The sequence below is a fragment of the Carassius carassius genome, chromosome 39, assembly GCF_963082965.1.
Source record: "Carassius carassius chromosome 39, fCarCar2.1, whole genome shotgun sequence".
Lineage (NCBI taxonomy): Eukaryota > Metazoa > Chordata > Actinopteri > Cypriniformes > Cyprinidae > Carassius > Carassius carassius.
This window is the reverse complement of record NC_081793.1, coordinates 17,911,128-17,925,148: the sequence shown is the minus strand read 5'-3', so window position 1 is coordinate 17,925,148 and position 14,021 is coordinate 17,911,128. Positions and strand designations below refer to the sequence as shown.

At 39.4% G+C, this 14,021-nt stretch overlaps 1 protein-coding gene across 3 annotated transcripts in view; it reads left to right on the top strand.

The window, feature by feature from the left end:
- LOC132121520 (zinc finger E-box-binding homeobox 1-like) overlaps positions 1-9,755 on the top strand; it is a 56,122-nt gene extending 46,367 nt beyond the window's left edge. For all 3 annotated transcript variants that reach the window (XM_059531004.1, XM_059531003.1, XM_059531005.1), the window contains 6 exons: positions 1,598-1,753; positions 2,914-3,116; positions 3,519-3,630; positions 4,051-5,729; positions 5,886-6,066; positions 7,025-9,755. In XM_059531004.1, coding sequence (XP_059386987.1) covers positions 1,598-1,753; positions 2,914-3,116; positions 3,519-3,630; positions 4,051-5,729; positions 5,886-6,066; positions 7,025-7,734 — 3,041 coding nt within the window. In that variant the 3' untranslated portion in view covers positions 7,735-9,755. The remainder of the gene's footprint in view (positions 1-1,597; positions 1,754-2,913; positions 3,117-3,518; positions 3,631-4,050; positions 5,730-5,885; positions 6,067-7,024) is intronic.
- Positions 9,756-14,021: the final 4,266 nt, after the last annotated feature.

The window sequence follows — 14,021 nt, the reverse complement described above, 5'->3', positions numbered from 1 at the left end:
AATGAAAAAAAACTTCAATACGATGAGATAACTATAACACTGCAAGATATTAAAAATGCATTCAAATGTTTTTAGATTCATTTGTATTTTGTTAATCTTGATTCATGTTAAACACTGTTTCTATTTATGGACATCACCTTAAACTAAAGTCATGCCATTTCAATCAGAGTAGAATGGACTACAGAGCCCCGCACATGACATTCAAGAAAAAATATACTGTATGGCTAAATTGTGTGCACGATTTACTAATTCGTTCCCTCAATGTACTCAAACGTGCACACGATTACTATTGCGTTTCCTCGATTTACTATTTCGTTCACTCGATTTATAAATTGTTAACATGATTTACTAATTCGTTCCCTCGATTGAACGCAAATAGCAAATCGAGGGAACGCAATAGTAATCCTGTGCACGTTTTAGTACATTGAGGGAACGAATTAATAAATCGTGTGCACAATTTATTTATTTTTTCTTGCATGTCATGTGCGGGGCTCCGTAATGGACTAAAATAAAAAATTTTATACATTTATAATTCATTAATATACATTTATCAATACATTTAAAATAACGCAAATTATAAAATGAAAATGTTAATGGGAAATAATGAATTAGTATTAAATTATAGCGAATAACTATTATAATAACTATTGACAATTAAGTATACATTTTAAAAGACAAAAGTGACAAAAAAAAATGTATGATTATAAAAATAAATAAAACAACATTGATGACAGGATATGAGTCATCTTTCTATAGAACCAAGGAAATCAGTCTATACTGTGGTGAGAAAAATCTACACATCAGACAAATAAACAGTGTTGGTGTAAATCAGTGTCCTTTATGGAGACATCACTGCTGACGAGAGTAGAGTGCACTACAAAAAGAGCTGCTGAGAAAGAGAGTAAGAACGAGCAAAAGAACACTGACATAAACATTGTTTTTGTCCGAACAGATTGCAGGATCTCCTAAATCGTTCCGACACACAAATGCACAAATGTCCTCAGGTGTTTCCGAATGTTGTTTTGACTCGCTAACAAATGCCATTAGTTGCAATTGCTGACATTGCGGACTCATTTTCAGCATACGCATGAGAGAGCGCATTGCTAAGGCACAGTCTGCCGCCCGAGAGCTGGGTTTCTCCCGAAGCCTTTGCTTGTTCATTTGCAATCATTAGTTCAGCCAATCTTTCCTTTGTTAGCAAAAGAGAATGAGAGAACATTTCTCAAATTAAAGAAGCTTGTTGGGGACATTGAGCTCAGTTTGTGCATTAAGCCCAAAATTGAATTAGCTGCACCAGAGTCATTTCTTTTTCATTTGCTTTTAATAGGTAAATGTGCAATCCAGGACTATTATGTGTTTTTGTGGGTTTACATACCCATGTACATGAAGCTATGTATCTAAAGCTTATTTAGAGTATTTAGCTAATGTACTGTTTAATAGTGAGTCACCAGTAAGTATTTTGGCTGTTATTTGCTCTCATTCAAATGACTCATACTTCATATTTTTATTGTGCATTGGGCCGTATCATATGACTGATATTCTGTCCACAGACACAGTGGTGAGCATCAGTGTAAGTGTGTATTTGTGTGTGTTGCAGTGAAAGAGGAGTGTGTGTTGGATGAGGATGAGAGGAGCAGAGATGCTTTGGTTGAGGAGATGCTCCAGCAAGGAGACACGACCGTCATCTTCCCGGAGGCTCCAGAAGACGAACCGCGACAGGGCACCCCAGAAACCAGCGGACATGATGAAAATGGTACATGCACGCATCACACACACATCGTAAACACTTCATCAGGTAACATCACGCAAGATGAGTATGAATGCAATTGCAAAAGTATGTGAACCCTTGGGTTTGCGATGGATTTCTGGGTCAACAAATCCTACGCGCTGAAAATCTTTTTTTTTTTTTTTTTTTTTTTATATAAAAGCATAGATAACATCAGACAAAGCTTCTTCTGGATAGCAAATTCAAAATGTAATCTTGCTCATTCTTAATCAGTGTATTTTTGTTAATATCTTGTTGTTTTCTGAGACATTTATTCAGAAGACACAAGCGTTCACAATCTGTTTCCTGCAACTGTATGCACATGCCATTCGAAACCCACATATGGAGACCGACACAACAGCCACACTTCTCCTTGACCACTAATGGCTCTGAAATTATTTCTGTTACACCTGCAACACCTGTGCAAATCTCCCATACCTGAGCTACTTTATCACATCCCTGTTGCGGTGTTAGAGACAGAATGTTTCACCTGAACAGAGAGAGAAGGTTAATATGTTACCTGTTAACAGGTAATATGTTACCTGTGTGAGAGCTGGTCAGAAACCTGTCTGACAATTTTGACCAAGATATATAAGATAGATAAGTGTTTCCTTAAATTTACACATCTGGTTTGTGAAATATGACAGTAGTGCATCTTAATTTGTATGTACTACAATGGCATTTCAGTTAAAGTTATTAAATTATGACAGTGTATGATGTCAACCGTGGCATTATTATTTTGTTAACATGCACTGTCAAATCTTCTCTGGCCTGTTATTCATGTTGCTTTTGTAATGGGCTTCACCATCATGTTGTTTTATTTTAATTATGAAATGCATTCTTTATCCATGTAATTATTTGCCTTGTTACCATGGCTTTCTTTGATTACCCAGCTGCCAATCCTTGTTTTTTTTATGTTGGCTGCTGTTCTTCAGCTCTTCATGCTGGAGGTATTTCAGGATGGGAAGTGTCACACATTAAAGATCTTTATTGTATTGAAATTATTGTATGCAAATTTGCATACATTTACAACTTTTTTTTTTCTTCATGTTTCAAATATATGCTTTTAAGGAAATAAAGGAGAGAGAGAGATAAAAGGAGTCACTAAAAATAAAAATGTAATATACTCTCTTCTCTCTCACTTTCAGGCACGCCAGACTCATTTTCTCAGCTTCTTACATGTCCCTATTGCTCTCGTGGCTACAAGCGTTACACCTCACTGAAGGAGCACATTAAATACAGACACGAGAAGAGCGAGGACAACTTCAGCTGCTCTCTCTGCAGCTACACATTTGCCTATCGAACACAGCTTGACAGACACATGACTGCACACAAAGCTGGCCGAGAACAGGTATTCTGTCCTTATTCTGTAAAGTTTGTAAGAAGTTTGATTTAAAGACATTTTGGTTAATCGTGTTAAATGTAAAGTGATCAAAATGGTTTCTAGGGGCCAACTGGAGGAGAAAGGTAACAATTTTAAAATGTGTGTTGTAGTGAAAGGCAAATATTTAAAATCTGACTCAAAATGGTTGAATTTAACACATTAGTAATGGACAAGGCTTAAATTACTCATGCAATACTTATTGAAAAGTACCAAAAGCTGTAAATTGTAAATATAAATGTTGTCATTATATATTACATAAAGTGCATATTGTTAAAAATCAAGCACACCTCTTGTGAGATTTTACACTTACAGATAAATTACAGCAGTATTGTTCATCCGATTATAACACACTCTCTCTTACGTTTTTAGCGGCATGTTACTCAGTCAGGTGGAGGAGGGAATCGAAAGTTTAAATGCACTGAATGTGGCAAAGCCTTCAAGTACAAACACCACCTGAAAGAACACCTGCGCATCCACAGTGGTGAGGACTACTTGAAATATGCTAGAGTAGTGTATGTTGCAGTGCCTCTGTGTATGTGTGTTTGTTTGCAAGGATGTGTGTGTGCATTCATTCACTTTGTACAAAGTTGTAGGGCAATTCTACATTCAAGTACTTCAAAGTACTTGTAGTACTTGCTGTCAAAGGCTTCATAAGAGAGTTTGTCCTTTAAACACTGCACATTATTCTTATAGTCTTTACAGTTTAAAAAAAATAAAAATCCTTTCTGTAGTAGTTGTCCTTGTAGTTTCTTTTGAGGACAACCTATGACGCATCTATTTACTTGAGATTTACCAACCAGTCTTGATCATTACAGATCTGAAACACACAATGTGTCCTTAACAGTAAAAGCAATATGTGAATTGTCGGTTTCCTCATTTGTTTATTGTGTGTGTTATGTAGGAGAAAAGCCTTATGAGTGCTCCAACTGCAAGAAGCGTTTCTCTCATTCCGGGTCCTACAGTTCCCACATCAGCAGTAAGAAGTGCATTGGCCTCATCTCAGTAAACGGGCGGCCGCAAACTTCTCCCGCCACCGGGGCTGCTAAGACCCCTCAGTGCTCTTCCCCATCCCTGCCAACCTCTTCCCCCACGGCCCGTGTCCAAGTCAGAGACAAACTGGACAATAGCAAACCCCTTCAGGAACAGCTTCCCTTGACACAGATCAAGTCTGAGCCACTGGACTATGAGTACAAGCCTGTGGTGGTGGCCCCATCTGCTAGAGGCGTAAATGGCATGTTCCAGGGTGGGGCGGCAGCCCCTCTTCAGGGTGCTGTACAGGCTGTTGTGCTCCCAACAGTGGGTCTAGTATCCCCAATCAGCATCAACCTGGGGGACTTACAGAACTTGCTGAAGGTGGCAGTAGATGGGAACATCATCAGGCAAGTGCTGGAAAGCACACAAGCTAAGGGGCAGCAAGCAGGGACAGGAATTATTGGAGCAGGAGGGGTGGGAATTGCCCAAGCACCCCAGCAAGTCATACAGGCCATTAGTCTTCCCATCTTAGATCAGGATGGCACTGCTAAGATCTACATCAACTACAGTCTGGACCCTTCACAGGCCCAAGCACTCCTTCAAAGTCCAAAGAAGGAACCTTTGGTGTTGAACACTGAAGCCTGCAAGGCGCAGAAGCTGCCAGAGGACCTGACGGTCAAGACGAATAGGGACAAAACCACCATCACTCTGGACAAGAAAAATATTTTACACAATGACACAACACTTAAGCACTGTGGTAAAGATGGACACAGGGTAAATGGGAAAAACCTTGATGGGAAGATAGACTTGGAGGAAGGACTTTGTCCTGGCCAGCCTACCCTGAAGAACCTTCTCTCCTTGCTCAAGGCTTACAACGAGCCCACCAAGGAGGAGCTGGCAAAGATATCCGAGTCTGTCAGTCTTCCAGCAGAGGTGGTGAAAAAGTGGTTTGAGAAGATGCAGTTGGGACAGATCTCTGTAGATCCCTCCTCACCCCTAGCTGAGGATGAGCAGACCACTCCTGGGGATTTGGATGGGACTAGAGGTGAATCACCCAGACCAGAGCTGGATAAGCAAATTAACTCAGAGGAGCAAGGAGAGAGGGAATGCTGTAGCCCAGCTAAGGGCATAGCAGCTAGGGAGAATGGGATCGAGAGTGTCCCTACATCCCCATCACCATTAAACCTATCGGCCGATGGTCCTGTCCCAGCCAGGACTCTTGAGGAAGGCGAAGGACCTCTCGATTTGTCGCTACCAAAATCTGCTGCTACAGCTGCTGTGGCTAGCGGTCACGTAAACACTGTTTACTCGGCTCAAGAGGAGCCACTAAATTTAACTTGCACAAAGGAACTGCTCAGCAATGCAAGCACCAATGCTGCCATATATGCCAGCCAACCAAGTGCCAATCCCATTAACATCGTGACCACTCAACTGCCCACCCTATTGGCTATCACTGACCAGGGACAAGCGCAATGTCTTCGTGCACTTACCACCACTAAACAGACCATCCTGATTCCGCAGCTGACTTACAGTTACACCACTACATCCTCCAGCCCAGCAGGGAATGACACACCACAGAAGAATGTTATACACGTCAATGGCATCAAGGTGAGGACCCCACACTCACTGCATGTTAGCATGAGTTCCCAACATTAGCTTCAAACTAACATCTAAATGTGTATATTTTAGCTGGGTATGTGCATACAAATCTACCTTTGTAGTATTATTTCAAATCAGAATGATCTGCTTTTTCTCACAATGTAGGAAGAGAAACAGGAAATGGGTTCAGAGGTCACCTCAACATTGGAAGAACAAACAGACTCAGACTCAGGGCCGACGAGGAAGAAGATGAAAAGGACGGAGAGTGGCCTGTACTCCTGTGACCTGTGTGACAAAATCTTCCAGAAGAGCAGTTCACTGCTCCGCCATAAATATGAACACACAGGTGGGATTCTTACACTCAAGGGGAAGAAAGTAGGCGTAAGGAAAGCTGTTTAGCCTGTTTTTAGGTGTTCCTTCATATGTAAATGACTGGGCATTCATAAAAATATGATTTGAAGTAATACTGAAGGGGAAATTATGACCGAATACATTGTATTGCAGTATTTTTACCTATTACACAGGGAACAGGACTGAATTTCGAGTTCCAACCACTGTTATATTACACTTGTTGGAGGGTGCGGTGACTTATTTTTCCTCATTCGCTGGCCAAATACATTACCTTCTCACACCGAACCCAGGCTGTTGCATCAGTTCTCTGTTAGTAATTTACACTCCTCCCTCCCTCTTTTGCTTTAAAAACATGAGAAGCTAGTGAAACCAAGAGCCGGTCCCCTCTCACTGTTAAGATACCTGGCCAAAAAGTAAGCAGCACTCATCCAAATGGCATCACAACGCCTTGAACCACAAGTTGGGCTGTCTTTTCGCTCTTTCTCTCTCTCTCTCTCTTTTTTTTTTTCTCTAATGCCACAGTTTATAAACTTCCAAGCCTTGGTGGAACTGGCCTGTCTTGTGCACTCCAGCTTGTTTTGATTCATTGTTTGGTTTTATTGTCCATGGCTACATAACATGTAACGCAATTCTTAATGCCTTAAAGATCCAGGGTTGAATGCTGGGTGTGGGGGGATTTTAAGTGCTGCGTGTAGAGATTGCAAGAATGTTTTTTTTTGTTTTCGTGGTTGGGGCCCTTTATAAGTTGCGCTTATTTAAAGCATGGATATATTTGACGAAAATGAGTCCATTTAATATATCACACATTTCGATCAGCTGACAAACATTTATTGTAAACTTCCAGTGGATGAAACTTCAAATTGCGCAGAATTTTTTTGGATGTCTCTGTATACTCAGGTAATGATAAGTACTCCAAGATAAACACTAATGAAGTGCAAATTCATCTCTTGCAGGAAAGAGGCCTCATGAATGTGGGATCTGCAGCAAGGCCTTCAAACACAAGCACCACCTAATAGAACACCTGCGCCTGCACTCCGGAGAAAAGCCGTACCAATGCGACAAGTGCGGAAAACGCTTCTCCCACTCTGGCTCCTACTCACAACACATGAACCACCGATACTCCTACTGTAAGAAAGAGGCTAAAGGTCAAGGTCTAGGCCAGGGAGTCGAGGAAGAGGACAATATTGGAGAGGGGCAGCCTCAGACAGGCAGCACAGCGACCTCGCCCCCTTCCCACCTGGATTCGGATGAGCGGGGGAGTAGTACCAGAGAGGATGAGAGCGAGGAGGATGATGATATGGGCTCGGGGAGCTTAGTGGACGAGGATGAGATTCAGGTGGTCAAGATTGGAGAGGAGGGAGATGAAGACGACCAGGGAGCAGATGAAGACCAGGAAGGAGAGAGGATGGAAGGGGCGGAACAAGAAGATGGTGACGAGGAAGGGGAGAGTGAGGAAAATGACGGACAGACGCTGAAAGTCGTAGTAATGCAGGATGAATGTGAAGACGAAAACGGAGAGGAGGAGCAATCGGCGCAGGAGGCCATGGACACAGGAACTCTTGAACACACAAAGGACATAACAGAAAGAGAGAACCCAGAGGATGATGAGAGAAGGATTGAAAATGAAGAAAACACAGCCACTATGAATGAAGACGTGAAATGAAGAGAAGCCACAACTGTGTTTTTACGACCCTTATTCCTTAAGACATTGTTTTACAAAGTTACTGATTTGAAGGAACAAAAAGGACGTTTTCTCTCCGCAGATGTTTCTCTCTCTTCCTGAGAACTGACTGGGTTAAGACGAGAATGAGATGAGGAAGAGCGTGTGACTGCTCTTACGCTGCATTTAAACCCACTACTGTGTATAAACCCCCAGGTGTGCCTGATAAATACGAAATAGTTACTTTTTCCACATAAAGACAATTTCCAGTGTTTTAAGTATAGTTTGTATAAATGCAAAGTTTAATGAACAAAACAAAAAGAAAATGACGCATATACAAACTGAAAGCGATACACGTTTTGGCTAATAATGTTTTATTACTAAAACGCCTTGGGTCAATTTCTTTAATCAGTATTACTAATTTTTTTGTCACTCTCAGTTTACCCTCAAAAACTGTACAGTTGGGAGAGAGAGATTTCTATAAGTTTTTATTGCCACTGAAAGAAACTCAGTATTTTCTTGCATTTGAAAAAAAAAGTATCCTGTGCACTACCATATTCCCAGTTTACCTATGGAACACCTATGGCCTTGTGTTGTTTAATGTCTACCTTCCAGTATTAGCACCCCAGATGTTATTCCCCAAGCCATGCGAAGTGCTCGCTAGCACAACATTTGTCTCTAGTCTCATTTCAAGAAGGAATGTGAGCCTTAAAATGTTAAAAGATTGGGTATGGTGGGAGGGCTTTAATGAATCCCAAAAAGCCATGACATCAAAGAAAAACCATAGTAATCCCGGACAGCTGGTTTTAGACGTTCCAAGTGCTCGCCATCAGTCCCTTCCCCACCCATCATCCACCCTTATGCAAAAACATGCATGTTGGAAGTGCCATTGAACAGTGCTGTGCAGCACACTTGCGTGGGGCTCATGCCGTCTCTGATTTTGGTAGCAAAATTTTGGACCCCTTGCACCTAAACCACTAGTCCTGACTAAAGGACAAGACTGCCTCTTTTTTTTGATCAATCCAGTAAGGACTACACTGCATCAAGAATTCAGGAAAGACGATCAATGAGCAAAAAGGAGACAATAAGCAGCTCTTTTTTCAGCCTTGAAGTATTTTTCCGCTGTTTGATGCACTTGTTTCTCTTGTTATCTTTAGCTGCACGATAATTTTTCTTCAGGTAACAAATGTAGGCAGATATGATCAATGAAGAATTTTTTTGTTTCCTTCCGTCAGCCTTTTTACCCATCAGTATTAATTTTGTCTCGTTTGTAATGAAGTTTTTTTTCATTGTTGTTTGTTTCAGTGAAAATCATGTAATGTTTTTTTGTTGTTGTTGTTGTCATTTTGTTTTTTTCAGTAAAGGCAGTATTACCCCTCACATCCTTCACCAGTATAACTTTACATTTTTAGTTTTAGAGACCTTTTATATTTATGTGTCTTATTTTTGTATTTTTTCTTTATGGTTATTTATTACACAATGTAGTGTACAATACTGTAGTTTGTATTAATACAATAATATATTTTAGTATGAAGAATAATTTCGAAGATAAATGAAATCAAAGCTGGGGAAGGAACTCTAGCAGTTCAAAGTGTTTTAAAAAAGTATTATTTTCAAATTTTCAAAATGCATTGTTTGAAAAAACAAAAACTCCCCTAAAGTATATCAGAGCTGTTAGCTTTTACTCATCATTTTCATGTTGTTGTCTCTTACCCCACTATACTTTGAAGCTACTGAGTTGTATGATATACACGCATGAGTCCTTGCTGTTGTATCAAAAGACTGTCCTTCACCATGAAACTGTGCTGCCCTTTTAATGAAGCCAAAACATCATCAATGTTGTTTTTTTATTATTATTTTTGGTTGTGCCAATTTATAACTCTCTTTGTCTACATCAAGGCAACAAAGTCTTTTATATGTCCCTGTTTTAACCTTTTTAGTGATAGCTTTTTGTTTGATTGTTTGTTTTTTGTTCTTTTTTTAAATGACCCCCCATCTCACAATAAAATACTTCAAGAATTCAACATTTACAGCTTTTCTAGAATATTTCCATTACATGATTATTTTTACAAGCCCTATAAACCTGAGATTTTTTCATGAATTTAGTCTCATTGTGAAAATGGAAAACCAGAGACGTTCACTGTGAATACAATCCTTCAACACCAACCAAAACCATCGATGAGGATCAGGTTGCCATGTGGGTTTTTGGATGGAGAGCATGAATTATTAATGCAACTAAACATAAATCTATGATGTGACTGAAGTTTGAAAATGATGTGATGCATGATTAACCCTCTGCTGTATGCAATATAGACTCACTGTGTTTATATTTGTCAAACTGCCATAAATAATTTTGTTAAAGCAGAAGCCAGAATATTCTTGAGCGCTGTGGCACCTGGATGTTTCAGTTTTAATGCAATTTTAGAAGGACACTTTTCACTTCTGCACTTAAAATCAGAGTAGCTTTCTCATGACCCTTGTGCCATGTCAACTTAGCACTGAACAATCTGGAAAGCACACTTGATGCTGGAAATGTGTGCACAGAAACGAGAGCCCCGTTTCCAGCAGTAGCTGAAAGTTGATGGACAACAGCACAGTGGAAGAAGAGAACAGAACATCCCCTGGGAAATTTAGTGGATAGCACAATCAAATACAAATAGCCTACATCTGTGCTCAAAACATTACCTTTTACTTAAAAATCATGTTCATTTAGCCAAGTGCTGGATTTCACCTCGTGTAGACATGAGGATTAATGATGCATTCACAAAGTCAATGAGACTTTCCCCATCAATATTTTTTACTTGTATTGGATTGTTTCAGCACACTTGATTTTAATAAACAGTTTCCTAGGTGGAATAAGCACAGCAGAAGTTCACTTTAAAAGTCATCTTTAGATGAATGCTTCTAATTGCATATCATGTAGAACAAAGTTAAAGAGCTTGCTTATCCGTTACTTTGCATGCAAAGTACTAAAAATATCCTTTTTGGGCTCTTTGACCAATAAGCAGTAATCCACATCCACACACAAAAACACACTAAAAACACTCTACAACTGCTTAGCGACACTAATGCTGTAAGAGTCTTCCATAGCTTGATAAGAAGAGTAGCTTTTCCCATCTTGACATCACATGTAGTGTTTCATTAGGTTAGACAGTGACTTCAGCGCAGTTTGGCTAGACCACCAAGGCTGGATAAATATCCAGCTGATTTTTTTTCCCTCTCTTTTTGGACAGTGGAGTGACAAACATTTAAAAGGCTTTTTAAAATGCTGCTCAAACATCAGTTTCTCTTTCAAACTCTTTTGATCTCAGCATGATTTAGCCACACTCCTCAGCTGCTAAGACCAAATCTGACCACAAGTTTCTGATGTTTATATAAGGTTGTGCCCCTCCATTTACCCTCTAACGAGCTTCTAATCATCTGCACCTGTGCAGCAGTGCACCTGATTCTCATTTCAGGCATTTGCTGCATGTGGAAATTGCATTTCTGTTTATTTAAATAGTACAAATGACTGCAAACCCTTACTCAACCTTATATGACCTAACCTGATCCTACTACTTGATTCTGATCCAGCTGAGAATACACCAGTGAGATTGGGCCACAGGGCTGAATATTAACACTGCACCGCATGTGCTAACAAACAGAAATAAACAAACACACACGCATATTATAATAGACAGATACAAATAGCAAATATTTATTACAGTAACATGCTGATGTTGCTGATATATGCTATATTTGTAATACCATCTTCCTTCGGAGACTGTAAGAGAAGACAAACAACATGACTGCTGTAACATGATTTCACTAACCATGTCTGAAGAAACGGAGCATAAAGATATAGCATCGCCATATCAGCTTTTTGCTTCAATTTGTATATTTGATTAGCTGCTTCACTGCAAAAATAAATAAATACATAATAATACTATTAATAATAATAATAAAATATTTGTTTAAATTAGTAATTGTCTAAATTAATATTTGTCTTAGTATTTTATATTTGTCTGGAAATACTTGAAAAAAATAAATAAATAACAACACATTTTTCCACCAAAGAAAATTTATATTAATTCATCCATTTATTAATTCAGATATTTATTTTTGAAAAATATTGTTCAGGTCAAATTTATGGCTCCAAAACATATTTTTTTCAAAAAATTCAAACTACAAGTAGAAGTACAAGACAAGTATAGTTTTGTGGAAAATGTTTTTCAAAACACTTTCCACCTTCATTTTTAAAATTAGATTTTTCTGCTTTTTCATCATCTCAGACATCTCTGATTCTCATCGACGAACAGATTTTAAAACGAGACACCTTGGTTGTTGTGTTCGCTGAACATATTCTCAGGCGAAATGAAGATCGTGATGATGTGGTCTCTTTTCTGGAACACAGATGACTTTTGGTGATGATGTCACAGACATGCTCTAGCACATAATGATTTAATAAGAATCCCCCACTGAAAGAGTAGCATGCAGTCAGTGCTTTTAAATAACAAATGTGAGCGTAAACCAGATTCAAGAGGTGATCTGTTGTTTTACACACACAAACACACACACAATGAAACACACTTTAAGCCAGATGGCCCAGGATGCAAAAAATCAATTAGATCTCCAGCTCAGGAGCAGAGGGAATTCGTCCCGGCCGACCCCAGCAGCCCCTCCTCGGGCCCGAGTACAGGAGAACTGAGGCTCCCCTTCTGCCTCATCACCTCAGCTCTAATCTACTTCTCTCCGCTGCATCCACACTAACTTCATTAGATGAGCGAGGGGAGGAGGGAGGGAAAAATAGGGCACGGTGAATATCTTGAACTGTATAAATCACCAGAGCTCCTCTAAACATAACTGGATTGCGAGAGCATACTTGAGAGAGGGAGAGAGAAGAAGAAAGAGCTGTAGGAATATCAAAAATGGATTTATTTAGCATTGGCAACTCTTGCCAGCTCTGCTTTGGAGGAGAGGAACAGAAAAGGAGGGAAGGGAACGTGTAGGTGGATTCTGGGAGAAGGAAGGATAATGTGCAATAAAAAGAAATAAGCTGACAGCAAGAATTAAGTCCGTGGAAGGTCTAAAACATGATCTTCATTACACCCTAGTGTTCACGTTACAACATTACAACAGGATGAATTCATGGCCGCAGTGTTTGTTTGACAAAAACTTATGAAGCTTAAGGAAGAATCAGGCTAATTGTGTACAAAGTATTAGGATGAGCCAAGATAGAGGTTTATTTAGTCTGTATGATGTTGAAGGGATTGTTCGCCCATACGTTTCATCATTTACTCACTCTGATTTAGTTCCATTTGACTTTTATTTCATGGAACATAAAATCAGAGGTTTTTGATTTTTGCATATTCTTGGCCAAGAAATTACACTGAATATGACACAAATTCACTATGAACGTGGTTCGTGTGATTTGTTTGCTAGAATATAACAAGTCTTCTAAAGTCATCACTTTTTGTGATGATCTGACAACAAACAAAACTGCAATTCATTCAGTTTAACAAATCAGTCCGATTCGTAGAATTTACTCTGCCTTTGTAAACCGGCTAAACCGGTTCACTGAAAAGAAATTATAAAAAAAAAAAAAATTCTTTCGGGAATCAGACATTGCTTCTTCTTTCGTGAATCGTATGGCTTCACAACACTTGGAATACACTTTATGACACTTTTATAGTAATTTCAGAGATTGTAACAACCTCAGTCAGTTATGAAAAATACATTTACTACAACAGAGAAACAACAACAAAATTTTTTGAAAAAAGGGTAAACACACACACACATATATATATATATATATATATATATGTATATGTGTGTATATGTGTGTGTATATACAGCACACTCACCTAAAGGATTATTAGGAACGCCTGTTCAATTTCTCATTAATGCAATTATCTAATCAACCAATCACATGGCAGTTGCTTCAATGCATTAGGGGTGTGGTCCTGGTCAAGACAATTTCCTGAACTCCAAACTGAATGTCAGAATGGGAAAGAAAGGTGATTTAAGCAATTTTGAGCATGGCATGGTTGTGGGTGCCAGACGGGCCGGTCTGAGTATTTCACAATCTGCTCAGTTACTGGGATTTTCACGCACAACCATAGGGTTTACAAAGAACGGTGTGAAAAGTGTAAAAACATCCAGTGTGCGGCAGTCCTGTGGGCGAAAATGCCTTGTTGATGCTAGAGGTCAGAGGAGAATGGGCAGACTGATTCAAGCTGATAGAAGAGCAACTTTGACTGAAATAACCACTCGTTACAACCGAGGTATGCAGCAAAGCATTTGTGAAGCCA